The 25664-nt window shown below is 45.0% G+C and overlaps 1 protein-coding gene and 1 pseudogene across 1 annotated transcript; one reads left to right on the top strand and one right to left on the bottom strand.

Annotated features, from left to right (window-relative positions):
• The first annotated feature begins 7026 nt into the window (after nucleotides 1-7026).
• On the top strand, nucleotides 7027-9631 carry LOC136497288 (wall-associated receptor kinase 17-like). The gene is made up of 3 exons (XM_066493085.1): nucleotides 7027-7883; nucleotides 8004-8156; nucleotides 8288-9631. The coding sequence occupies exons 1-3, from the start codon at nucleotides 7052-7054 to the stop codon at nucleotides 9481-9483; spliced, it is 2181 nt and encodes a 726-aa protein (XP_066349182.1). The 5' UTR covers nucleotides 7027-7051; the 3' UTR covers nucleotides 9484-9631.
• A 1880-nt stretch (nucleotides 9632-11511) lies between these two features.
• LOC136497287 (wall-associated receptor kinase 17-like) lies at nucleotides 11512-25463 on the bottom strand (annotated as a pseudogene).
• Nucleotides 25464-25664: the final 201 nt, after the last annotated feature.

The raw sequence follows: 25664 nt of genomic DNA, 5'->3' as shown, positions 1-25664 counted from the left end.
AATGTGTGTACTATCGGTATGGTGGGGTGATGGAGTCATTTTGTGCTTATATATTGATGACATACTGATCTTTGGATCTAGCCTCAAAGTGATCGAGGAGGTGAAAGAATTTCTATCTAAAAATTTTGAGATGAAAGATTTGGGAGAGGCTGATGTTATTCTTAATATCAAGCTTCTAAGAGAAGGTAATGGTGGGGTAACTTTGATACAAACCCATTATGTGAAAAAGGTGCTGAGTCGTTTTGGGTTTAGTGATTGTGCACCTGCTTCTACACCTTATGACCCTAGTGTGCTATTGAGGAAAAATCGAAGAATAGTAAGGGATCAGTTGAGATATTCCCAGATCATTGGTTCGTTCATGTATCTTGCTAGTGCAACAAGACCTGATATCTCATTTGCTGTGTGCAAGCTGAGCTGGTTTGTGTCAAATCCGGAAGATGATCACTGACGTGCTCTTGAGAGAGTGATGCGCTACCTAAAAGGAACCATGAGCTATGGTATTTGTTATACCGGATATCCGAAAGTGCTAAAAGGCTATTGTGATGCCAACTGGATTTCTGATGCTGATGAGCTTTATGCCACAAGTGGATATGTATTTTCGCTTGGAGGTGGTGCTATTTTCTAGAAGTCTTGCAAGCAGACTATCTTAACGAAGTCTACAATGGAAGCAGAACTCACAGTATTAGACACTGCTGGATCTGAGGCTGAGTGGTTTCGTGATCTCCTTATGGATTTACCGGTTGTTGAAAATCCCATACCGGCTATTTCTATGAACTATGATAATCAGACTGTGATTACGAAGGTTAACAGTTCTAAGGATAACATAAAGTCCACAAGACATGTTAAAAGACGACTAAAATCTGTCAGAAAATTGAGAAACTCTAGAGTAATAGCGTTGGACTATGTTCACACGTCTAACAATCTGGCAGATCAGTTCACTAAGGGTCTGTCACGCAATGTGATAGAAAATGTATCGAGAGAGATGGGTTTGAGATCCACTTGAAATTTACTATAGTGGTAACCTGTTCTATGTGATCGGAAATCCCGTGAAGTAGGACGGTGAAACAAGCTAGTAGTAAATTATGAGGAAAGATCCTTAGTAAGACTCATTTCTGATGCATATCTTTCCTTTCTGTAAGGTAGGCTGGCTTTTGCCTTAATATGTTCCAAGTGGCTTTGTCAAAGCAAAGATGTTGTCCTACAGAACATCTTTTGAGGAACACACCTATATGAGTCAGACTGCTGGTCACAGTTTATAAGATTTGGGTGATCTCTAAATACTCATAAAAGGCATTGAAGTATGACTTATATGTTTCAAATAGAGGGGGTGTCTTTTGCTGCCCAGTATCAGCTAAAGACTTTAGTGACATTCACTTCACACAAAACTATCAATTCAAGGCTTAGTCCATTGTTCAGTTGTGATTGAGTGAAACTATTATTCTAGATGGATGTTCAACTTAACAGTCTCCATCGAAACACTGATATATAAAAGAAATATGATTCTAAGACTACTTTATTACAAACCCTAGAGTTTGGTGGGGATTGTTGGATATAATATGGGCTTGGCCCATATAATATTTAATGAATCAAATAAAACTCTACGGTACGTAACATTAAGTGTTGCATGGTTTAATACCATACGGGATTTTGACTGAACGTTGACTCAACTTATATGGTTGTAAATTATTCATCTAAATTGAGAAGCTGGAAAAAGGATAAAGGCATGGCATGCGCGCGCGCCGCCGCCGCCGTCGGCAGGGCCAAGGTCGTGGGCGTGGCGAGGCAGGCGGGCGTGGGCAGTCTTTTGCCACTTAAATCCACATTATCACGGGAGTTTCACTCTTAGATGGTGGAGGCAACTGATTGCATCAGTTACCGTCTCCTGGGATTCTACGCTGCCTTCGTCTTCTCTTCCTGTCAGCAGCCATATATTCTGTCTTCCGTCTATCTCTACGCGCACGGAGGAGCAGGAGAGCAGGTGCCTCCGGAACCCTCGTCCGCCTGAGAATCCTGCACGGGGTCTCTATGATTACTGTATTTTGTATTCTTGCTGCAGTAATAAGTATATCATCTATGCATGCTGTAGCGTTCATAAGAAATATATACATGCACATATATGCTGTCACGAACCTGCTGATGTTATATTTCGTAGTAATAAGTATGTCATCTATGCATGTTGTAGCGTTCATAAGAAATATACATATGCACATATATGCTGTCACAAACCTACTGATGTTATATTTCTGGATTAAACTGATAATGAAAATGCCTAAATTCCTAACAGAGCGGCTTTACGTGCTCAACCCGCACCGTGAAGATCATCTGCAGTGCTCCTTCGAGGTGATTTCACGGGGGACTCGCGACGAGGAGGACGAGTTCCGGCTGTCGAGCGGTGGTCGGTGGAAAGCGTCCCCGCGCCGATGCCTTTGGGCAACCGCGATGTCGTCACAGCCCACGCCGTGCACCCGGACGGGCGCACCATCTTCGTGTCACCACCCACTCCTTTGACACCCGGAGTTTGGTGTGGACGCGGCACGGCGAGTGGCAGCTGCCTTTCCAAGGCCAGGGTTACTATGTCGACGAGGTGGACGCGTGGGTGGGGCTTCGCAGGGATGGGTTCCTTTGCTCCTGTGTCATCCCTTCCCGCCGTGGAACAGCCGAGCGGCCGGACTCGAAGCTCGGGAGGAAGACGCTGTTTCGCGAGAATCCCAAGAGACATGTGGGGCTACCTACAGGTGCCACGCTCACGTACATGGGCGACGCCAGGTTCTGCCTTGTCGAGTGCGCGGCCCGCCAAGGCGTCAGATGGCGGGACGCCTCGGACGGTGAAGTCGACGACTGTGTCCTACACTACATGTCACCATATTCGGCGTCAAGTATGACAAGAGGGGCGACCTACAAACTACGGATCACCGTGGGCGTTCGTACCTTGTCTCTAGGTATGGCCCGTGTTTGCAGCGCAGATGTTCTGGATGTAAAAGTTAGAAAGTTAGGCTGCGTTTAGTTGGGTGAAATTTAGAAATTAGCACTTTCGTTTTTATTTAGCAATTAATATTCAATCATGGACTAATTAGACTCAAAACGTTCGTCTCGCGATTTCCAACCAAACTGTACAATTAGTTTTTTTTCGTCTACATTTAATACTCTATGCACGTATCGCAAGATTCGATGTGATGACTACTATAGCACTTTTTGGGAAAATTTTTGGAACTAAACAAGGCCTTACTACTTGATTTACACTACACTGCTTGAGAAGTAAACAGACCGTCGTGTAAAGCATTTGGCACACGATTGGAAGAGACATGCTTCAGGAATCATTGGAATTTTAGCATGTAATAATTTTCTAAGAACGCATATACTCCCTTGCCGAAACGATGGGACCATGATATCCACTGACGCTTCTACACAGTCCAGACGATCAATATTGACTAATTATAATCGATAATGAGATATTCCACTAGCAAATAAGCACCAAAATGAGTTCATCAAAATTCAAAAAAATTTGACGAGGCACTATAAGATAGAGCATAATTTTATGAAAAGAATCTAAAACTAGTTTCACAATTTTCTGAGGTGAAACAAATTCTTATGAATTTTCTAAGATTAAATCCAATTTTAGAATTTGAATTACATTATTTTTCCATGTATATTTAGAATTTTTTTTGTTTCTTTTTAGAAAATATTTCTACTTCGATTTACCTCCGTTAACTTTTGACTTAGTGTGAGTCACCCCCATCTAATTGTTTCAAAAACAAAGAGTCACCCCCATCTAACGTGGTACTAAATCAGCAAAACCGTCTAAGGTGTAAAACAAACGCTTTTAAAAGTTGAGGGGAGTTTTAAAAAAATGGTTTTATAGACTAGGAAGCAAAATCGGACGATCGTGATATTTGAGAGGGGTAAATTAGACATTTTTTCTTCCGAAGAGAAACTTTTCCGACGTAGGGTTGAAGCGGTCCAAGAGTACAGCGCAAACTCACGACCTACTTAAGGGCCCAGCACAGCCGAGTCCAAGCCTTGCACTGCTCACTAACGGCACGACCCAGCTCCTCGCTAAGCACTGATGTGGGAGTGGCACTAGCCGTCCGATCAAAGCGGGTGGTTAGGATTTTCCCGGCCAAAGTGAACGGGTAAAAAAAAGACTGAGCATACTCTAGTGACATTCAGGCCCCGTTCGTTTTGCTGAAAAAACAAACCGAAACACTGTTCCGGCTGATTTGTTGTGAGAGAAAAATACTATTTCGACTAAAAAAATAAGCTGAAAAGCACGGATTATAAAAGAAACGAACAATGCCTCAATCCTAAGACTAAATCACCGTCCATATACCTAGGTAAAGACATCCTTCGCTACTTGCTCGAAATGTCACGACACCGTCAAAAGGCGTATGATTTGGAACAGAGGCAGTACTATAGTGGAGCTATTTGCCTAATTGTCAATCCTCGTTGAGTCAAGGGTAGGGTAACTGGATTATCAGCGCTCATCGATTTGGTTGGCAATACCACCAGCTTTATAGAAAGAAGATAAGACCCACCATGATGAGAGAAAATGAGGCATCTGAGACTAATCAATATCACCGTGCAATACAAGGAACGCAATATTATTGGACACGAGTGGTGGTCTGGTTCCTGGTCTTGCCCACTTCGATTGTGCAAACAACAAAGCAGACAGAGACAAAAAGCAAATGGAATTCGTCCCTTGTCACCACTAAGGCTGCGTTTAGTTCGCGAAATGAAAAATTTTAGATGTCACATCGAATGTTTCGGGGATGTCGGAAGAGGTTTTCGGATACTAATAAAAAAAACTAATTACATAGCTCGTCTGGAAACTGCGAGATGAATTTATTAATCCTAATTAATCCATCATTAGCGTATGTTAGTTACTGTAGCACTTATGGCTAATCATGGACTAATTAGTCTTAAAACATTCGTCTCGCGATTTTCAACCAAACTATGTAATTAGTTTTTTTTTTGTCTATATTTAATACTCTATGCATGTGCCGCAAGATTCGATACGATAGTTTAGGGTGAAAATTTTTGGGAACTAAACCAGGCCTAAGGAACGTGACCATCTCGTTTTTGCCACTAGGCAAAAAATCATCTCACTTTGGTCTCTCATTTGAACGCCCTGGTTGCAAAAGCAGAAACAAATGGCAAAATTAGATTGCATGATTCCTCAGAGGCAAAAACAAAAGTTCCCCATAAGCGTTGCTGACTTGCAGTGTTAGTTTTTTTTTTTTTGAAATTCTCTCACAGTGTTAGTTGATACTTATGTCTTGCAGTATTTTTCAGTCCGTCATAGTTTTATGAAAAGAATCTAAAACTAGTTTTACAATTTGAAACAAATTCTTATGAATTTTCTAAGATTAAATCCAATTTTAGAATTTGAATTACATTATTTTTCCATGTATATTTAGAATTTTTTTTGTTTCTTTTTAGAAAATATTTCTAGTTCGATTTACCTCCGTTAACTTTTGACTTAGTGTGAGTCACCCCCATCTAATTGTTTCAAAAAAAAAGAGTCACCCCTATCTAACGTGGTACTACATTAGCAAAACCGTCTAAGGTGTAAAACAAACGCTTTTAAAAGTTGAGGGGAGTTAAAAAAAATTGGTTTTGATCAGGAAGCAAAATCGGACGACCGTGATATTTGAGAGGGGTAAATTAGACATTTTTTTTTCTTCCGAAGAGAAACTTTTCCGGCTTAGGGTTGAAGCGGTCCAAGAGCACAGCGCAAACTCACGACCTGCTTAAGGGCCCAACACAGCCGAGTCCACGCCTTGCGCTGCTCACTAACGGTACGACCCAACTCCTCGCTAAGCACTGATGCGGGAGCGACGATCAAAGTGGGTGGTTAGGATTTTCCCGGCCAAAGTGAACGGGTAGAAAAAAAGATTGAGCATACTCTAGTGACATTCAATTCTAAGACTAAATCACCGCCCATATACCTAGGTAAAGACATCATTCGCTACTTGCTCGAAATGTCACGACACCTTCAAAAGGCCTATGATTTGGAACAGAGGTAGTACTATAGTGGAGCTACTTTGCCTAAGGCCCTGTTTAGATCCAAAAATTTTTGGATTTTGGCAACTGTAGCACTTTCGTTTGTATTTGGCAATTAGTGTCTAATTATGGACTAATTAGGTTCAAAAGTTTCGTCTCGCGATTTCTCACCCAACTGTGCAATTAGTTTTTTTCATCTACATTTAATACTCCATGCATGTGCCACAAGATTTGATGTAACGGGTACTGCGTAAAATTTTTTGGCAACTAAACAGGCCCTAATTGTCAATCCACGTTGAGTCAAGGGTAGGGTAACTGGATCATCAGCGCTCATCGATTTGATTGGCAATACCACCAGCTTTATAGAAAGAAGATAAGACCCACCATGATGAGAGAAAATGAGGCATCTGAGAATAATCAATATCACCGTGCAATACAAGGAACGCAATATTATTGGACACAAGTGGTGGTCTGGTTCCTGGTCTTGCCCACTTCGATTGTGCAAACAACAAAGCAGACAGACAAAAAGCAAATGGAATTCGTCCCTTGTCGCCACTAAGGAACGTAACCATCTCGTTTTTGCCACTAGGCAAAAAATCATCTCACTTTGGTCTCTCATTTGAACGCCCTGGTTGCAAAAGCAGAAACAAATGGCAAAAATGAGATTGCATGATTCCTCAGAGGCAAAAACAAAAGTTCCCCATAAGCGTTGCTGACTTGCAGTGTTGTTTTTTTTTTTTTTTGAAATTCTCTCACAGTGTTAGTTGATACTTATGTCTTGCAGTATTTTTCAGTCCGTCAAAAAGATTTCTCGAACAAAAAAGTCCGTCAAAAAGAACATACACTTGCAGTATGTTCTGTCCCTATCTTACTGTATCTTGTCGCCTTTATCCACCCGTTGAATTAACGAGGAACTTCGTCCAAACGGGAACCCAGACAGAGACCATCGAGCCAGCTCTGTCCTACATATTCAATCCCTTAAGTCTTACTAGTAAGTAGCCATTGGCTTCATTTTTTAGTCAAAGACAAACAGAAGGGGGGGTGGGGCGCAATGGTTCTCCTTTGTCTTTGGCAGATCCTCTTCTTTCTCACATGCTTCTCTCCATCCTTTGTTCATCCTTTGGAACCAAGCACCTACCGTTGCTCCAATGTTTCCATTCCATATCCTTTTGGCGTTGCTGGTAAGAGCCCCTTCCTGTCCCGAGGATTTAATGTTTTGTGTGGATCCAGTGGTCCGTTGCTTCCCATTGGAAATAGCGTGCTTGGGATTCTTGACATCTCACTGCTTGATGGTCTTGTGAGCATATTGGCTAGTGCCAATTTTCAGCGGTGCAAAGGGAAGAACTCTGGCGTTAACCTTGAGGGGACCATCTTCACATTCTCAGACACAAGAAACAAGTTCACAGCTCTGGGTTGTAACATGGTGGCCATGCTGTTGAATGGTAGTACGGGGTATAGCGGTGGCTGTGCTTCCTTTTGCTCTAGTAAAAATAACATCATCAATGGCTCATGCTCTGGTGTGGCTTGCTGCCAAGCACCGGTTCCCAAAGGGTTAAAGAAGCTGGAGTTAGAGTTCAGTAATATAACCAACAAGGGCAGCGATTTTTCGCTATGTGGTGAGGCCTTCATTGTGGAGCAGAACTCATATGTGTTTTCAAGTCTTGATTTGAACAACACAAATAACACAAGACCTCAATACCGACCTGTTGTGCTCGAGTGGTCTATAAATGGTAGCAGCTGTGAAGAGGCAAAACTGTCCAGATCATATGCCTGCCGAGAGAATACCTACTGCTACAACTCATCAAACGGAATTGGTTACCGCTGCAATTGCTCCCATGGATTTGAGGGGAACCCATACCTGCAAGGGCCTGATGGATGCCAAGGTAACAAACTCTTCTATGATTATAATTTCGGATCTCGCAGTCACTAGCTTTTGTTTCTTGAACTAAATACCGGTCCATGTCTGATATCTGTTTTTTTCCCTTCATGTGGCTATTGGCAAGATATCAATGAATGCACCTCCAGAAATCCGTGCACCAATAAGTGTGTCAACACAATAGGTGGTTTACAGTGCATGTGCCCAGCAGGGATGAGCGGCGATGGCTTGAAGGAAGGAAGCGGTTGCAATGGACTAGGCACATTAGTGATTGCAATAGGTAAATGTCTAATAAAACCATAACTCAGTCAACAAGTGATAAGTGTGATTATTCAATCATGAAGCATGCCGAGTTGAATAAATGCTGCACCCAATTAAAAAAATCTGAATTTTATTGCGCCTCTATCGCAGTTGCAGGATTATCTCTGCTAGTGCTTCTCCTCATCCTTGGCTTCTGGACTCATTGGCTTGTTAAGAAGAGGAAACTTGCCAAGACAAGACAGAGATACTTTATGCAAAATGGTGGCTTGTTGCTGAAGCAGCAGATGTTTTCTGAGAGGGCACCACTGCATATATTCACCTCCAGTGAGCTTGACAAAGCTACCAGCAACTTCAGTGATGACAATATTGTTGGTAGAGGGGGATTTGGGACTGTGTACAAAGGCATATTATCCAATCAAGTGGTTGTGGCAATCAAGAAGGCACAGCGAGTTGATCAAACCCAGACGGAACAGTTCGTCAATGAGCTGATCATTCTTTCACAAGCGAGCCACAAAAATGTGGTCCAGCTATTAGGATGTTGTCTTGAGACTGAAGTTCCCTTATTGGTTTATGAATTCATTACCAACGGGGCCCTTTTTCATCATCTTCACAATACATCGGTCCCGATGTCATGGGAGAGCCGTCTAAGCATCGCAGTTGAAACTGCATCGGCACTTGCATACTTACACTTAGCTACAAAGATGCCAATAATTCACAGAGATGTCAAGTCGTCGAACATACTTCTTGATGAGAACTTCACCGCAAAGGTGTCCGATTTTGGTGCCTCAAGGCTAATACCGTACAATCAGACCCATGTGACAACATTAGTGCAAGGGACACTAGGGTACATGGACCCTGAGTACTTCCAGACAAGCCAATTGACTGAGAAGAGTGATGTGTACAGCTTTGGTGTGGTACTCATCGAGCTATTGACAAGGAAGAAGCCTATTATGGATGGTATGACGGAAGATGTTAGAAGCCTAGCACTGCAATTTAGTATGTTATTCCATGAAAATAAGTTGTTGGAAATTGTTGATCCTGTAGTAGCTGAAGAAGCTGGAATCAGACATGTTGAAACGGTTTCAAAGTTGGCGTTACTATGCTTAAGGTTGAAAGGAGAAGAACGGCCAAGAATGATAGACGTTGCAATTGAACTTGAAGCACTGAGAAGGCTGATGAAACAATACTTTATCCTGAAGAACGAGTCTATGCTTCAGGAGTCATGTTGCCATGAAGAAATGAGCATTGACGCACCATCAAGTTTGTGCCTTGGCATTGCTGGCGATGGAAGCATGGAGATCATTCCACTTCCATGTCCATCCAAAAGTACCGCATCCTATCCCTAACTCGTAACTATCACAAATAAAAGGTTTTAGCTGGCTTCTACATTCTCAATTGTCAATCCCGTCTTAGTAATATCTTTGTCTTGTGTTTAGCTTCCAACTACCCGGTTAATGGAATACGGTTATAAGGTCTTCTTTTAGTTATTTGACCTATCTTCATTCAACTATGTTCTTTTTTTATTCAGCTTGTAGTTCAAAAAGTGATGATAGTTCCGCTAAGTTGGTATCTCTACTGTATCAAAAGTCAACAAAGAAATCAAGAGACTTATATATGTTTCTCTTAATCCACTCATGGACCATTCTATAGTTCTTCATTTGCATACGTTCTATCCATACCGTGATGCGGGTTTAGATTTGCTTCTGACTACAACCTATTCCAAAGGCGATTTTTGTATTAAGACAGTCATATCTAGCTGCATTTGCATATTCTACCGAAGCCAGTCATGGCTTTGGAGTTTGGGTAACATGGGCTCATCACTCATAACAAATACAATAAGTGAAAGGTTGTCTGCCTTGCAATTGCCAGCTGACATGTGATGCTATTGGATATGTATAGCCAGATGCTTGTACACATGTTGTTGTGGACGCCGAATTGAATCTAGGATCACACACTAGCAATGGCTAGCACGCCCGAAGTCGCACACAACCTAACCACGCAGCGAGTAACTCCGAAATCAGTAGGTACCGACCAGCCGGTTGGTAAAACCGCTTTGAAGCCCGTTTATTCGCCGATACAGCTCGAGAACACCTCCCGGGAAGACCCGACAAGGAGATGCACACCCAGGTTGTCCTAGGGTCAACAAGGCCGCCTAGAACGTCACCGAATCTCGACGAGACACGACAAATAACAGGGGATTGGAAAAGTTAGGGCAAAGGGGTAAAAGTTCTAATTTGAACGATTGGATGTTGGACTCCAACCGATCTCGGAACAGTAGAAACATCGGCCCAGCCGGTTTTGTCAGGTCTGAGCAGGCCGGCTGGGCAACCTAAAGAGAAACTAGCCTATCTGGTTTGGGAAACCGGCCAGGCCAGTTTTGGTAGACTAGGCCCAAAATCGTCTTTCTGTACTCGGGACTCCAAATGCAATGATCCAAATAATTTTCTTGATCGTCTTGACACCAGGAACGTCATCATTAAGTCTTTTACACGCCTCAGCCACTTTTTGCTATCAGCTGTTGTATACTTGTATCAGTGTACATTAAGATGTGTCCATTCCGATTGTACTCTTGCCTACCATAGATCCGAGGCTTCTCTTAGTAGCACAACATTGTCCGATAGTCAAGCCTTTGACTATTCATGTTGTCATCAGCATCATCACCTCACATGCATGGACGATACATCAGATGGACGTCAAGAATGTGTTTCTTCATTGTCTGAAGCAAGCTCCTCAGATGCTAGCGTTTTGCTACGTACATCCTCCGTTTGAGGTTTGTCGCATCATCCTTCGACAGATCTCTCTTTGTTTACAAAGGAGACACCATCACCATGATGGCCTCTTCGCTAGCTCTGCAACAACACATCACTAATCGAATCCATGCCGAGTTTTCCATGACGAACATTGGTGACCGGCACTAATTCCTTGGCTTCTCCAACGGTATGTTTGTCTCCCAGCACCAGTATGACGTGGACTTGCTTCAGTGTGCTGGCATGGCCGAGTGTCACTCTCTAGTATTTTATGTTGAATCGACCTGATTTAGCATATGTGATACCGTAGGGTTTGTCACTTCAAGCATGATCGCCGCGAGCCTCACCTCACGATGATCAAGCACATTCTGCGCTACGTGAAGGGCATGCTCTCAACTGGGCTTCACATCAATAGCGGTACTGTTAGCCCCTTACAGCATACTTCCACACCAACTGGGTTGACTGCCCTGACTCCAGATGCTCTACTATGACAATGTTAGTGTTGTTTGTCACTTACGAAAGCTAATGCAATGAAGATCTCTAGAACCAACAATGACTTCGATGCATGTAACAATTCCTACGTATTGACGTGACACCACCAAATTCCAAAATAAAAAGATTTGCCACAACCAACAAATCAGATACACATCAATTAGATCTAGAATCGAGGTGTTTTTAATCTAGACCTTTCCTCATTTATCCTATTTTAACAAATAAGAAATTAAACAAATTCATATTTCACAATTATAGCCATCCGATCTAATTAAATGGACGGCTCACAGTTATTTGGGAGTATCACAGCAGAGCCCCAATAATTAATCATAATTCATAATCAATTGTACATTGTCAGGAAGATCATCTTGGCGTATGAGAAGAAGATAACATTTCAGCCTCCATGCTACATTGTGTGCTTACTTCTGATGACTGCAAACTGGGAATTGGTCTGGACTCACTTAGATGTTTCGCTTCTTGTTCACTATTTTCCCAGACCCATTCATCTTTTCTTGTGGGAGTCTGGTCTATGGTGAATGACCTTCTTAGCCCATGTAAAACTGAAGCCACCACCACCATGGCAGGCCGTTCTTCTCCCTTCACGTTTAAGCACCTTACTGAAAGCTCTGCAACGGCATAACATTGGTCTTCGCCTGCTTCAGCCAAAATGTGTGGCTCTATCTCCTGAAGTAGGTGCCCTTTATTAAATAGAACCACCAGATGCATAGCCAAGTTACATGATTCTTCAGGCCTTGCTGCAGAAATAGGTTTCTGCCTGGTCAACAGCTCTGCAAGAACGATCCCAAAACTGTAAACGTCACTCTTCTCTGGCTGCTTTGGAAATATTCGGGATCAAGGTACCCAATAGTTCCCTGAATAAGAGTAGTTATATGAGTTTGGTCAAATGGGACTGATCTTGATGCACCAAAGTCTGCTATTTTAGCCACGAAGTTCTCATCCAGCAGAATGTTGCTTGATTTGATGTCTCTGTGTATGATTGGTACAGAAGACGTGGAGTGCAGATAGGCAAGTGCATCTGCAGTTTCTGCAGCTATCCTTAAGCAACCTTCTCATGTTAGAGTGCGAGTTGCATTTCTGTTGTGGATGTGCTGGAAGAGTGTTCCATTAGGTATGAACTCATAAACCAACAATGGTACCTGTGTCTCTAGACAGCATCCCAAAAGCTTGACAACATTTGGGTGATCAATCTGTGACAAGATGGCAATCTCATTGACAAATTGCTCCACTTGGCTCTCATCGAACACCTTGGACTTCTTTATGGCGACTATAGTTTGATCTGGAAGAATGCCCTTGTACACTGTGCCATGTCCACCTCGGCCAAGGATTCGATTCTCGCTATAGTTGTCAGTAGCAGCCTTGAGCTCTTCTGCACTAAATATCTTTGCTGAATATTGGTCCTCGCCTTGAGATGTGATTGTTGAAAATCTCTGCTGCAGTAGTAAGCCACCATTCTTCCTGAACAATTCTGCTCTCTTTCTTCCTAGCTCTCTTTTCTTTATCGCCCAGCAGTAGCACGATGCAGCGGTAGTCACTGTAACCATAAGTGCAAGACCTACACCTGCAGATGTGGGAGTAACATTACTGAGACCAATGCAAATAGGACTGAATGACTGATGACTGTTGAATTGATTATTTTGCTGCAGATTGTGCATGATACAAGATTACTTGTGTTCTGACTGGCCCCATGTAGCAACATTGAGATAATTTTTAGGACTAATGTAAACTGTAATTTCTCTCTTTATCATTACCAACGGCATGTTTAATCCTTTTTTTTTAAAAAAGTGAATGACATGTTTAATCTACTTTACTTCCTTTTTTATTCATAAACCATAATACTAGCTTATATATATGATGAGGCCTTATTTAAGGAGTTTGTTGATTAATGTGCACTGACGTAATGTGGTAAGCATATGATATATATTATATGTATTTGTTAGAGTAACTAGGAATAGTACCACATTGTCTAACCACGTGAGATGTTAGTCCTATGTACTCTATATAATCAGCCCATGAGGCCCAATGCAATATAACACAATCTCCACCAATTATATTCTCCTTCATGGTATCATTCGCCTAGGTTTAGATCCTAACCCTAGCCGCCGCCGCTTCCGCACCACGCGCCCCCGGGGAGAAATCGATCTCCGCCGGGGGCAGCGCCACCTCTTTAGGCGTCGGATCCTATTGATCCCGCGCCCTCTTCGTCGTCGTCAAGCGACAGATCGGGTCTTCTCGCGGCGCTGTGCTACCTCGCCGCCCTCTCCGCCCTCGCCGTGGAGGATGCTGGGCGTCGCCCCATCCTGCGCCGCCGTGGTGGTGGCCCGGGCAGATCGACCCCAACACCACGCCGCCATGGTGGCGGCCCGCAAATCTGCGTCATCCTCGTGCGACCTCGCGTGACCGCGACCCGTCGTGCGCCCCGCCCCGTCCGACTCCGGCAGCTCGTGCCGCGAGCCGGGACGAGCCGCGCTGAGGTGCACTGTTGCCGGGGTACACCTGATCCGTTGCTGCTGTATCTTTTTGGTCTGCCCGATCACTGATCGGGATTGAGTCGCCCATCGCCAGTCGACCTCGCGCATACCTACTCCGGCATCGGTATCGACTACAATGACATCTACATCTTCGACTGTGCGGCCTGGCCGGGGCAGGCGATGCCGAGCGGACGCCTTCCCGCGTCGCTTCTCGGTCATTCAGTCCGCATGTCTACATTGTCGGTTCGTCATCACCACCACAGATCGGGAGACCTCCGCCGGCTTCTTCCATCGTCGCTCCACCTCGCGCGTACTCGATCCGTACAACCGATTATGCGCGATCCACCTGGCTCCCGTGACGTCCATCGCCGAGTACTATGCGCATCTTCTCCGAGCAACAGAGCTGTTGGCTTGCTGCCGTGTCGCCTCGTCAGGCTGCAGCACCATCGCTCGTGTGTCCGCTTCGCCGTTGCATCTACATCACCGTCCCCTGTGCATCGACGACTGTACTGCGCACTCTTTGCTGCGCCATCCGTCTGCACAAGGTCTTCGTCCTGCTGATTGGGTCTTCGTCATCGAGCTGCCGCTACCCGCGCCGTCGCTGAGCCATGCTCGCCGGTAGCACCCCTCGCATCGTCACTGAGCCCTGCTCGCCGATGCGTCTGCTCTCGCACTGCTTCTTCTTCGTCCAGCACAACCACGTCGACGGCATCACCGTGGTTGGGGCCCTCTACCTTGTACGCCCGGTATTGGCAACACCGACGCGTGCTTTCGTCCCCGATGCGTTGCTGGGACTGGCAAACCCAGCCCACGCCTCGGCGCACAGGTGGCTTGACTGCATCGACTTCGGCATCGACCCTCCCGTTCCTACCCCGTCTGCCTCGACTGCGTTGTCGCCTTTCTTCTACGTCTACGACGGCCTTGACTGCGTTGACTTCGGCATCGCCCCATTCCACGACGACTGCCTCGACGCGTCTCCGTCATCATCATGGCGCCCCTCGCGCGCCTGCAGCTCCATCGACATGGCAATCCGACCACAACTACGTCGACCTCGGCCATCTTCAGCACAGCTTCTTCGACCACGGCTATTGCGCCCTCACGCTCGGCTACCTCGACATCGGCACAAAGGGCTACCGCCTTGCATGAGGACTCATCGGCTTCTTCTCCAGCCACATCATATGCGCCGCATCGACTGTTATGACTGCAGGGGATGTTAGCTTCAGCTTCTTCTCCAGTCTCACCGTCTGCGGCACTCCCGCTGTGACTGCGGGGGGATGTTAGAGTAACTAGGAATAGTACCACATTGTCTAACCACGTGAGATGTTAGTCCTATGTACTCTATATAATCAGCCCATGAAGCCCAATGCAATATAACACAATCTCCACCAATTATATTCTCCTTCAGTATTGAGGAAGTTACACAAAATTGTGTCTAGAGGAAAGTGCTTTTGAGAGCCAAAATAGCAGCCACTGCCCTTTTTCCGGCCATCACCACTCATCCCTTCAGGGCAGGCACACGAAACAACTCCTTCCAAATCAATGCAGTACTTAATGTATGTACAAGGGTTCTTTTCTGGGTGATCACACATGCTGATACCTGATAAATAGCCAAGGATCAGCAACGACCTCTCTTTAAAGAGATTTTCCACAAATAGAAAAGGGCACCGCACTAAAGACCCGGTAATATAAGGCCTTGTCTGGCTGCAGTCTAATCCACATATATGCATCAGGATGAATTGGAATGAAAATTAAAACTGTTAATTTTCTACTCCAATACACCCTAATACATGTGGATTAGAGTGAATTGTGATGCAGCCAAACAAATCTCAAAGGATGATAAAGTCATGATGAACTAACGGATTCGTACACTCATAGCAAACAACAAGTTATATGGTACCTGTACCTTGCGGTTGTTGCGTAGGAGAATCTGCAGCACAAAATAACGTTCATTGTTAGATCTTTCGTCAGTACCTCTAAATGTAATCGAGAAATATATAGGCATATATCTACATTAGTTCAGGATTCAAGTATTTGTTCCATGAGAGACAATTCTTGAATGCAAGTGACTGGGAGTAAGCTCGAAAGACAAAATAAATCAGTCAGTTGTAGAATGATTTAGAAGCTAACCTAGTTTCTTTAAATATCCTAGAAATCTTTTCGGCATGTTGCATTCAGAAATTATGTTATAGTGTACTGGGTCTGAGGGTTTATGTTTCATTTTTTCTTTGAAAATATAAAAACAATAGGGATTAAAGATTTCTACATAGGCTAAATTACATTCAGAAAGTATTTTACAATATACAATTGGCTACAATAAGCATAGGTAGCTAAAATCACTATTCCTCTGTCCACATATATAAGAACTTCTAGAGTTTTTAAGGTGTTAAAAATAGATAGAATAGGCGCATGTACGGATGTGCCCATCAGAAGTGGACTACGGTTTTTTGCATTAGTTCAATAGTTATAGCCCCATTGTTCAGTAACCCCTGGTTTTAAATGGCAAGTCACCACCTAAAAAAAATATATTGCATAGTTGTTGAATTAAATTAATGCTTGGAGATTCGGTACCAAAATCCTTATATTTGTGGACAACTCTAAAACACTAATCCTTATGATACAAGGGAGAAGGTTATGTTGAAATATTGCGTTCAGATAACAATATTCTAACATTACTATTCTACTATTACTAATTGAAGGCCTCCAATCATTTATAGCATGTGTGCTCATGAGTTTTCACTAGCACAACAGAATCTAAGATTCGGGGGGTGCTCCAGCTATGGACAAAATCAAACGCGACCCATCCAAACAGCACAGAGCTGCTAGTCGATCCCACATTCAGCACAGAGCAGAGAACGGCCATGAAACAGAAACAGAGCAGCTGGCCAAGCATGAAGACGGGCAGGTGGGTGATGGCCTGATGGGGGTGGAGTGCAGGGGACTGGACCACGCGGGCGCGCTGGGGCTCATCGCCATCGGCAACCGGCTGGTGGTGGCACTGCAGAAGTTGCGGCACCCGCACACCCAGAACGGGCACCAGCTTCCCGCGCGTCAAGCTCTACGCCCACAACATCTCCCTCACCTGCGGATTCCTGTGCAACATCTGGTTCTCAGAGAAGCGCCGTCCTGGAGCACAGGATCGCTGTCGATTCCGTTGTCGCTGTGGGCCAAGGAAGCCGCGTCCATGCGCGCCTCCAGCGCGCGCGCGCGGCCCATGCGGTCCTCCTCCCGCTGCCACAGCTTGAGCAGCAGCAGGTGCCCCTGCGCTCGCCACGATCTCCCTGAGCGGGTGGACCCCGCCTGCCTCCGCTATCGGAGCCTTGTCAAGAAAAGCCTCGCCTCGGATGCTTCGGCTCCGTCGACGGTGACCGGGATCTCCACAACGTGGGCCTCATTCTTGACGGCTTGACGCCTGATCTGACGCTGAGACGGCGAGGGAGGAGGCGGAGAGGCGGGGACGGGGAGGGAGAGGTGGAAGGGGAAAGCGAAGCGTCGGCGCCGCGCTTCCCGCGCTTGGAGGACGGGGAAGGCTGCTTCTTGAGGCAGATCGGGCAGGGCGAGCGCGTCCGTGGCCTTGCGGCGCCGGCCACATCGCCGAGGGGAGGGGAGGGGCGGGCGGCGGGGCGGCGAGGAAGTGCGTATGAGAGGAGATAATTGGAATTTTGCCATTACGAAACGTTCGCTCCTTTGCTGTTACGAAACTGGACACACAATGCCCTTTTATCCGTCCACCCTGCCAGCATGACCATTTTGCCCCCTGCTTCTTCCAGGTCCACGTCCGGCTCATGACCCGCGCCGACGTGGACGCGTGGGCGGCCGACCTGCGCCGCAGCGTCGGCGCCGCCACCGGAACTGACAACACCGGTGCAGGCCTCGTCATCTACGTCAGCGACATGCGCTGGGCCGTGGACAGCAGCAACGACGACGCCCGCGGCTTCAGCCCCGCTGCTCACCTGGCCGCAGAGCTCGCCCACCTGCTCGGCGAGCTCCGCCTCCGCGCCGCGTCGCACGGGCATGGCGGGCGCGCCTGGCTGGTGGCGGCAACGTGCTACGGCACCTTCATGCGTTGCCAGCGGTCGTCCCTGGAGGTGACGTGGGACCTGCAGCCGGTGTCCGTCCCTGCTGGCGCTGGCGGCGGCCTCGACCTGGAGCTCGGCCCTCGCGCTGCAACTGCAAGGTGACAAACCTGTTGTTTATTTTACTCCTCTTTTGGTTTGGTGCATGTTTAGATGCTGAAATTTTTGGTAAAATGACATTGTAGCAGTTTCGTTGTTATTTGGTAATTAGTGTTCAATCATAGTCTAATTAGGCTTAAAAGATTCGTCTCGTGGATTTCGTCTAAACTGTGTAATTAGTTTTATTTTTTATTTATATTTAATACTTCATGCATGCGTCTAAAGATTCGATGTGACGGAGAATCTTGAAAAATTTGATATTTTGAGAGGAAACTGAACTGGACCTTGGTCCCTTCTGTCTGGAGTTTGGACTGAGGATACCCCTGAAACCATTCACTTTGCTATGCTTGGCCATCCATTAGAGTAGAGACATACTAGCCTGAAATAATCAGAAAACTGGAGTAGTGGTGGCTATTAGGAGGACATGTTCTGATTTTTCATTTCCTTAGCAGGATTCGGAATCTCCAATGCAAACAATCTGATTGCATGCGCAACTCATATTTATCCTACTACTACTACTATAAATCTTGCCGCCTACTGTTTCGTCTTTGTTATGAAAAATACTACAGTATATGCAACACTGAAGCGTAATAGTTGCATCTGTTCTTGCTGTCTGCTGTCTTAGCAGCCCAGCTGACGGCAAGGCTGTCTGCTGTCCTTGTTACGAAATGAAGCATCGGTTGTGAGAGCAAAGGCAGCAGGCACCAATCTCGCGCTGACCTTCTTCCCTGGCTGGCCGCAGGCAGACGAGCCCCAGACGTCGCACAAGGTACATTCAGTAATAAACAGAACACACACACTAGCAAGTGCTGATGAAAATTTAGGAAGAATCTGTTCTCTGAATAGTAATGATGTCATTCATATTCAAGGGCATTTTTCGCATCGTTTGATTGATGCAGGATGATCTGATGGAGCTGAAGAGGAAATGGAGCCGACTCTGCCAGCTGAGGGTTCACTCGCAGTCGCAGTGGAACCAACCGACTCGTCCGTGCAATGCAAATGCAACCACCTCTAGCAATAGCAATAGCAACCCAGGGCTGTGCTTAAGCTTTGAGGAGGCTCCCACCTTTCATGGCAGGAGCAGGATCAAGCACCAGGACGTCATGACCACCCTGAGCCTCCTCCTGGACTCCGTCGAGACATCCGATGAGGTCCACCGCCACGAGAGCGAGGGCATGCTGGAGGCCAGGACGGCGGCAGCTAAACCCAGCGACATGAATAGTGTCCCATGGTTGTCGACCTGCGAGCTGCCGCCGCCGTCCGGCGATCTCAAGAGAAAGGCGGAGAGCGTCCGGATGCCGAGCGAGTCCAAGCGCTGGATGGGCGGTGGCGGTGGCCTTGACCTGAACCTACGCGCTGATGACGACATTGCGTGGCGTGAACGGCGACATTCCAGGACGGCGACGAGGACGTCGCTGTCTCCGACAGGAAGACAGGCGGACGCGATCTGCTCGGCCATCTGGGTCTCCAGGGACGCCATGTCGGCCTGGAGATCCCCGAGCACCGCCTCGAGCGCGCCCCGGCAGACGTGGTGCTGCGTCACCTGCGGGCAGACGGTGAGCCGTACGCTCTTCCTCCGCTGCGCCGTTACGCCGAGCACGTCGCAGACCTGCGTCAGCGAGCTCAGCGACATCGCCTCCATCTTCTGCCGTTGAAGAAGCAGGGGCAAAATGGTCTTGCTGACATGGTGGGCGGATAAAAGGGCATTCTAGCGAATGTGTCCAATTTTATAATGGCAAACGAGTGAATCCCTTTTGTGGAATGGCAAACGAGCGAAGCCCACGTTTCATAATGGCAAAATTCCAATTATCTTGAATGAGAGATGAAAGAGCAGATAGGCACAGACAGAGAGTGAGGACAGCTGACGTGACCAAGAAAAATGGTCACTTCTCTTCTCTATCTATTTATCTATCTATCTATTTATCCATCTATCTATAATTAAAACTTACGGATTATTAATATGTACCCGGCGGGACCAAAATACTCATACAATCCATATCCGACAGGCAAATAATCACCGTATCTCATGTGATCCATATCCGGCAGGCAAATAACCACCATATGAAGACACTGGAAGACAAGTAAATAAAATGAAATATCACCACGCAATGATCATAATCGTGATCCAAATCTCGTCCGTCGTCCTTCACGTTGCGTGTTGACAATAAATACTTTTTTTCAAAAAATAAATTATTATCATGCCTCATGCGGGCTAGGATATTGTAAGTCCGAGTATACATATGGCAAGACAGAGCATGAATAAATTCAATTAGGTGTCTAGCAATAAATTTTCAGCCTTCTGATGTTTGTTGTAACTTTCAGACAACAAGCTCCAAGCCTGGCTTTTATTTCAGATTCATTACGATAATGAATATGTTTCTAGATATTATCATGGTATAATACACGTGAAAAATTAAATTAATATATCCTTAATTTTGACTTGGTTAATAAATATCTCATTTAATTTATGTTGTAGCCGTGGCAACGCACAAACACTCATCTATTTAGTAAAAAATCTGACTGGTACTAATGCTGACAGAACTAACAGTAGTGGCACGGAGACAAGAAGAAAAATCATTTCGATGGCATGGATGACACATGAAGTTTTTCAGTGGTCTTCAGAGAATTTTTGTAAGATTCGGGGGCTCATAAGAAATTATCTTATATTAATTCTCACGAGACATGCTAGAAAAAACAATATTCTAAAATTACTATTCTACTATTACTAATTGAAGGCCTTCCAAAGATCTTTTAGGAGACATGCTAGAAAAAAAACGAGTCTTAAAAATTCTCACAAAAATAAGGAAGATCTAACCATTGATCCAATAGATTTTAATTACCACTAATAATTGTAGGCATTCAATCCATTCAGTTTTCTTTTCACAAAAAAAAGACCCATTCAGTTTTCTAAAAAAACTTGACATAGCATCTTGTAACGTGGAAAATGTCTAAATAACCATAAAATATGCTTATATATGTTTATAAATCACATGCTTTTGTAACTACTAGTATATAAAAAACAATTTAAAGTAATCATACATGATGTGCCTACATTTTAACTTAAACATTATAACATATCTGTTTCTAAATTGTAAGCACTATATTTTTATAGAAAATACTATTGCACATATAATTCTTTGGTATAGAAATTAATATCTTGAACAGTTCAGGGGGTTTGTGCAGGCAAAAAAGTGTCTACGACCTTCCTTAGTTTTTTATATGCCTTTCGATAAAGAATACTTATTAGATATAAATATTAATATTCTCTTGAGGTTAGTACATTGGCCCCTCCTACATTTTCTTTGAAGTTATATCGACGATTTTGAGCACCTCAGTGCAAGCTTAAATGACCTTTTTTTTCTATCATGGTAACTAAGAGCGCAATCTAAGGTTTAAAATTATTATTTCTAATAAAATATTGAAGTAGAGTTTTCATAAAAGGTACCATAAGCAAAAGACTTATTGATTAATTTGATGATAAAAATGGTACTAACTAATAAGATTAAAAATTGAAAATCAATGATGTCATGACTCATTAGACTGAGTTGTGGTAAGAGCTATTGTAAGCTAAAACTTTAACTAAATGTATATTGAAATACATGGAGGTGTCATGTAGAAAAAGAGAATATATATATATATATATATATATATATATATATATATATATATATATATATATATATATATATATGGATGAAAAAAATACAAAGTACTTGATAAGTTTATCACGGTCAGACAGAGGCCCTTTATATAGAAATTGTATTAGAAAAATAAACAAAAACTGAGCAATGTTTTAAACACAAACTTTTAATGATTATATCTCCTATTATTATAACTTATGCAATAGCACGGGTTGAGAGATTAGTACGCTAAAAACTGACAAAAATTTGAAACGTAGGGCATTATTACCAGGTGTCACAAGAGTGGTGTTGCAGCCTGTTCCTGTCCTGTAACCGTCACCAATATTGTTCTCGGGGCATGAACAGGTATAGCCTTCAGAATTATGTATTTAATACTGAAACAAATTAGTCTTTCATATTTGTCACTAAAAATTTCAAACTTTGTTATTTGATATTGAGTTAAAATTTTCTTCCATAAATGGCACTACCATCCATTTAGGACATCCATCCGTCAGTTGACTACATTGACCATGTCAGATTTGTTTTAGAAGTACCAAAATGCTCTCTATACTGGCTCGCGGTTCGTCTCCTGCCCAGGAGCTCACGGAGGCCTCTTGGGCCTAGCAGGCCGCGACGGCCTCTCGCGCCGGACTCGGCAGATCGAGGCGCGGGGGACGTGGCGGGCAGCGCTCCGGCCAACCCACCTAGCTCGCCGCGAATAGGCCGCGGGGCGGCATCGCCTGCCGGCGCCCGAAACGGGCCGCGTGGCTCCTCGGTAGAGAAGGGAGCGATCGAGAAGTTCCTGCATAGTAGTCACCTGCAAGATCTGTTCCAAGCCTAGATGCGCCACGACCGTTCATGCGCAGCGCAGCGTGCGTTTCGGCGAGGAGGAGGTCATCCAGCAGCTGCTCTGTCCAGATATGGCGCTGGAGCTCGACGCGACGCCGGTCATGTGGCTCCTGGTGTGGGACGAGCGGCGGCTGGGCTACGCAAAATGTGGCCTCTCCGGCACCGGTGTGGAGCAGGATAGCAATGCCAGATGGCGCGACACGACCCGGGCGCGCTCGCGGCCGCGCGGCCCGGTGCTGAATCGCTCGTCGTCGAACGCCGGAGAGCCATGCACAGTGTGCTCTGCTCTTGAGCCATGATGTTATGATGACGCCTTATACTCTCCTTTTCTTTTATAGAAAACTAAAAAATAAATATCTTGGAAATACAAGTTACATAGTATTTCAACCAGTAGCCATCCTAAGCCATGCATCCTTGATCTGTGGCCAAGATGAAAGGAAGAGAGAGGAGCGTAATGTGTACATGTTGTTACCTTAGAATTTGAAATTTATTGACTATTTATTTGCAGTTTCAATTATAAAAAAAATCTATGTTTTAGTTCATAAGTATATTCGTGATATTTATCATTTTTTGATTTGACAACATGTCCATTTATTTATTTTTCCCTATTTGGCACATGGACTTCTGCTACAAACAAGGATATCCATATCATTTTACCTACCACTTGACACCGTTACTAGCCTAAATGGACGACAGTGCCATTTATGAAAGAAAATTTCAACTCGGTGCCAGATAAGAGAGTTCAAAATTTCTAGTGTTAAATATAAAAGATCGATTTGTTTCCGTGCCAAATACATAATTCTCTCCCCAAAGTATTGTTGCAGAGGTTCTGATAGGTGCAGTTGTTACTATTGTAATTCCGGCATTCGTTGATATCTTGACAAACAGAACAAAACAACACACTTCGTGTCAGAAAGCAAGGTGAAACTATTTGTATCCACAACAGACTACAAAATTGTATGTTACAAATGAAAACTTTGCTATGAACCAGCCTGAAAGAATAATACCAAACACCGTTCAGGGCTCAAACTAATTGGTTGGTGTAGGAGGCGTGAACAAGCATCCCAATGATCTGTTTTGAATTCTCTTCAACTTGAATTGAGGTGACTTCTTCCTTCTTAATAAAACCGCTTAGTTCCTCACAAGTAGATTATTATCGTTTTATCTCGAAATCTGCCGGTCCAGTTCCGGTCTTTTAGAGGTGCTTATATGAATATGATGTGTATATGTGTATTCATAGAGGTAAGTATACATGTATGTATGAATGTCTACGTCTCTACCATGTTTAAAATGAATGTGTGAAATTGTAGTCTAACTGTTATCAACTATTCCATCTGTCCTTAAAAAAATAATGCATTTTAGTCATTTTTAGACAAAATAAGGGAGAGTACAATAGACGCATGTATCCCTCACTTAACTTCCTAGTTCCCCATAATTAAAGTACTGAGTCATGTATTTCAATTTAGTAAATATTATTTTTTTGTTCCCTGGAAAACTATTTTCTGTTTTTCCTACTTTTGAGAAACATAAGAAACTTCTTGCGACCGTTTTGGACGGATGAAGAAGAAGGGCAAACCTTAATTTACCTTGGCATCCGTCACTGAAGTAACGGATTCCCGTCGTACCCGTCAGGGCATTTGCAGAGATAGCCCGCTCCTCTGGGCGCGTCGACGCAGGTGCCGTAGCCGTACTTGCACAGTGGCTCGAAGGTGTAGCTCTGTGCTTGGTCGCAGGTGGTGCTCCCAATCGCCCAATCCTAAATCATCCTGCGCTCACCTTGCGGCAACAAGGCCTTTTTTAGCGGTCGTACCTCGTCGGCCGTCGCCACTGAAATTGAAGACTGCCTCGTCTTTGTCCAGGAAGAAAGCCGCGCTGCAGGTTCCGTCCTCCTCCTCGTCGCCGGTGCCGTTCGCCGTGGTCCTTTCGAACGACAGGCTGAACGCCTTGGCGCCGTTCATCTGGTTCTCCATGGGGGCCTCGCAGCAGGCTTCCCCAAGGCAAGAGCCGCTGATACGGGAGAGGTGGTGCAGCTGGTGTATAGCGGGCTGAGATGACCGGGCAGGTTGAACAAGTTAGCCATGAGCGTGCGGTTGCAGCCATGGTTTCCAATATCGGCCGAAATCTCCTGATATTTTCGATATATCCTCTTTATCCGTAGGTGTCGATAAGGAAATATCTATCTTTTTCGTACAAATTTTGTTTAAATTTATTTAAATTTACTTAAATTCAAATTAACTTTTATTTAAATTTGGTCCGATATTTCCGATATATCATGTTTATCCTCTTTATCTGTGACCCTCAATAAATTTTAATTTCCAAAAATGAAAACCTTACTTGCAGCCGAAGTTGACCAGCTTGTTTCTCTTGGAGAAAGAGAACGGCGTCCCTTCCAATCTCCAAGTGAACGTCGTCCCGTCCAAGCTCTTTGCCCCGGGCGTCGACTTGCCCTTGCCGTCGTAGGCTCGTAGCACACCTGCGTGATGGGCTCCGCGAAGATGACCACGTAGCTGCCCGGCACCGACAAGGAATCGATTCTGTACTCATGCTCGCCGATGGACAGAATGGCCTCCCTGTTTGGCCCGCATATCACCCCGAAGCCGCCAGGCAGAGACGTTGTGCCGAAGGGCTCCGGGACGTTGTCGCACGTCGTCGGCCTCCGACCAGGTGGCCGGAGTGGTGGCAGCGCCAGATCCTGCGAGTGCGCGGCGCGAGGCAGGGTAGATACGAGAGCGAGGGCCAGGGCGAGTGGTCGTGCAACCGCATCAGCGGCTGATCGGCGGTTTCTTCCACGCGGCATGCCGGCGAGCGAGAGGGCAAGCAGGGAACTGCTACGGGATCATTGCCAGTCTGGACTCTGGACGTGTATTGTTGTGTGATTTTCGTGGATTTGATTTCTTTCAGTCTTTTGGCTGGTGTACGATGCTCATGATTTAGCACTTAGCAGCACCAGGAGGTAATGGGCAGTATCAATTAATTCCAAATTCCAACCAAGGTGAGTAGGTGACTAGGTGAGTGGAAGACTTGGCACCATACGAGTCAACGCACCAAGACGTTCGAATCTCTATTCTTTTTCCAGGGAAAAAAGCCCGCATGAGGCAAGAGTCATGATGATATTAGGCAACAACAGGCCATAAGGGCATGTTTAGTTCCCCTCCAAA

The sequence above is a fragment of the Miscanthus floridulus genome, chromosome 12 (assembly GCF_019320115.1).
Source record: "Miscanthus floridulus cultivar M001 chromosome 12, ASM1932011v1, whole genome shotgun sequence".
NCBI lineage: Eukaryota > Viridiplantae > Streptophyta > Magnoliopsida > Poales > Poaceae > Miscanthus > Miscanthus floridulus.
Note: the sequence above shows the minus strand (reverse complement) of the source record. Positions and strands in the feature narration are given on the sequence as shown.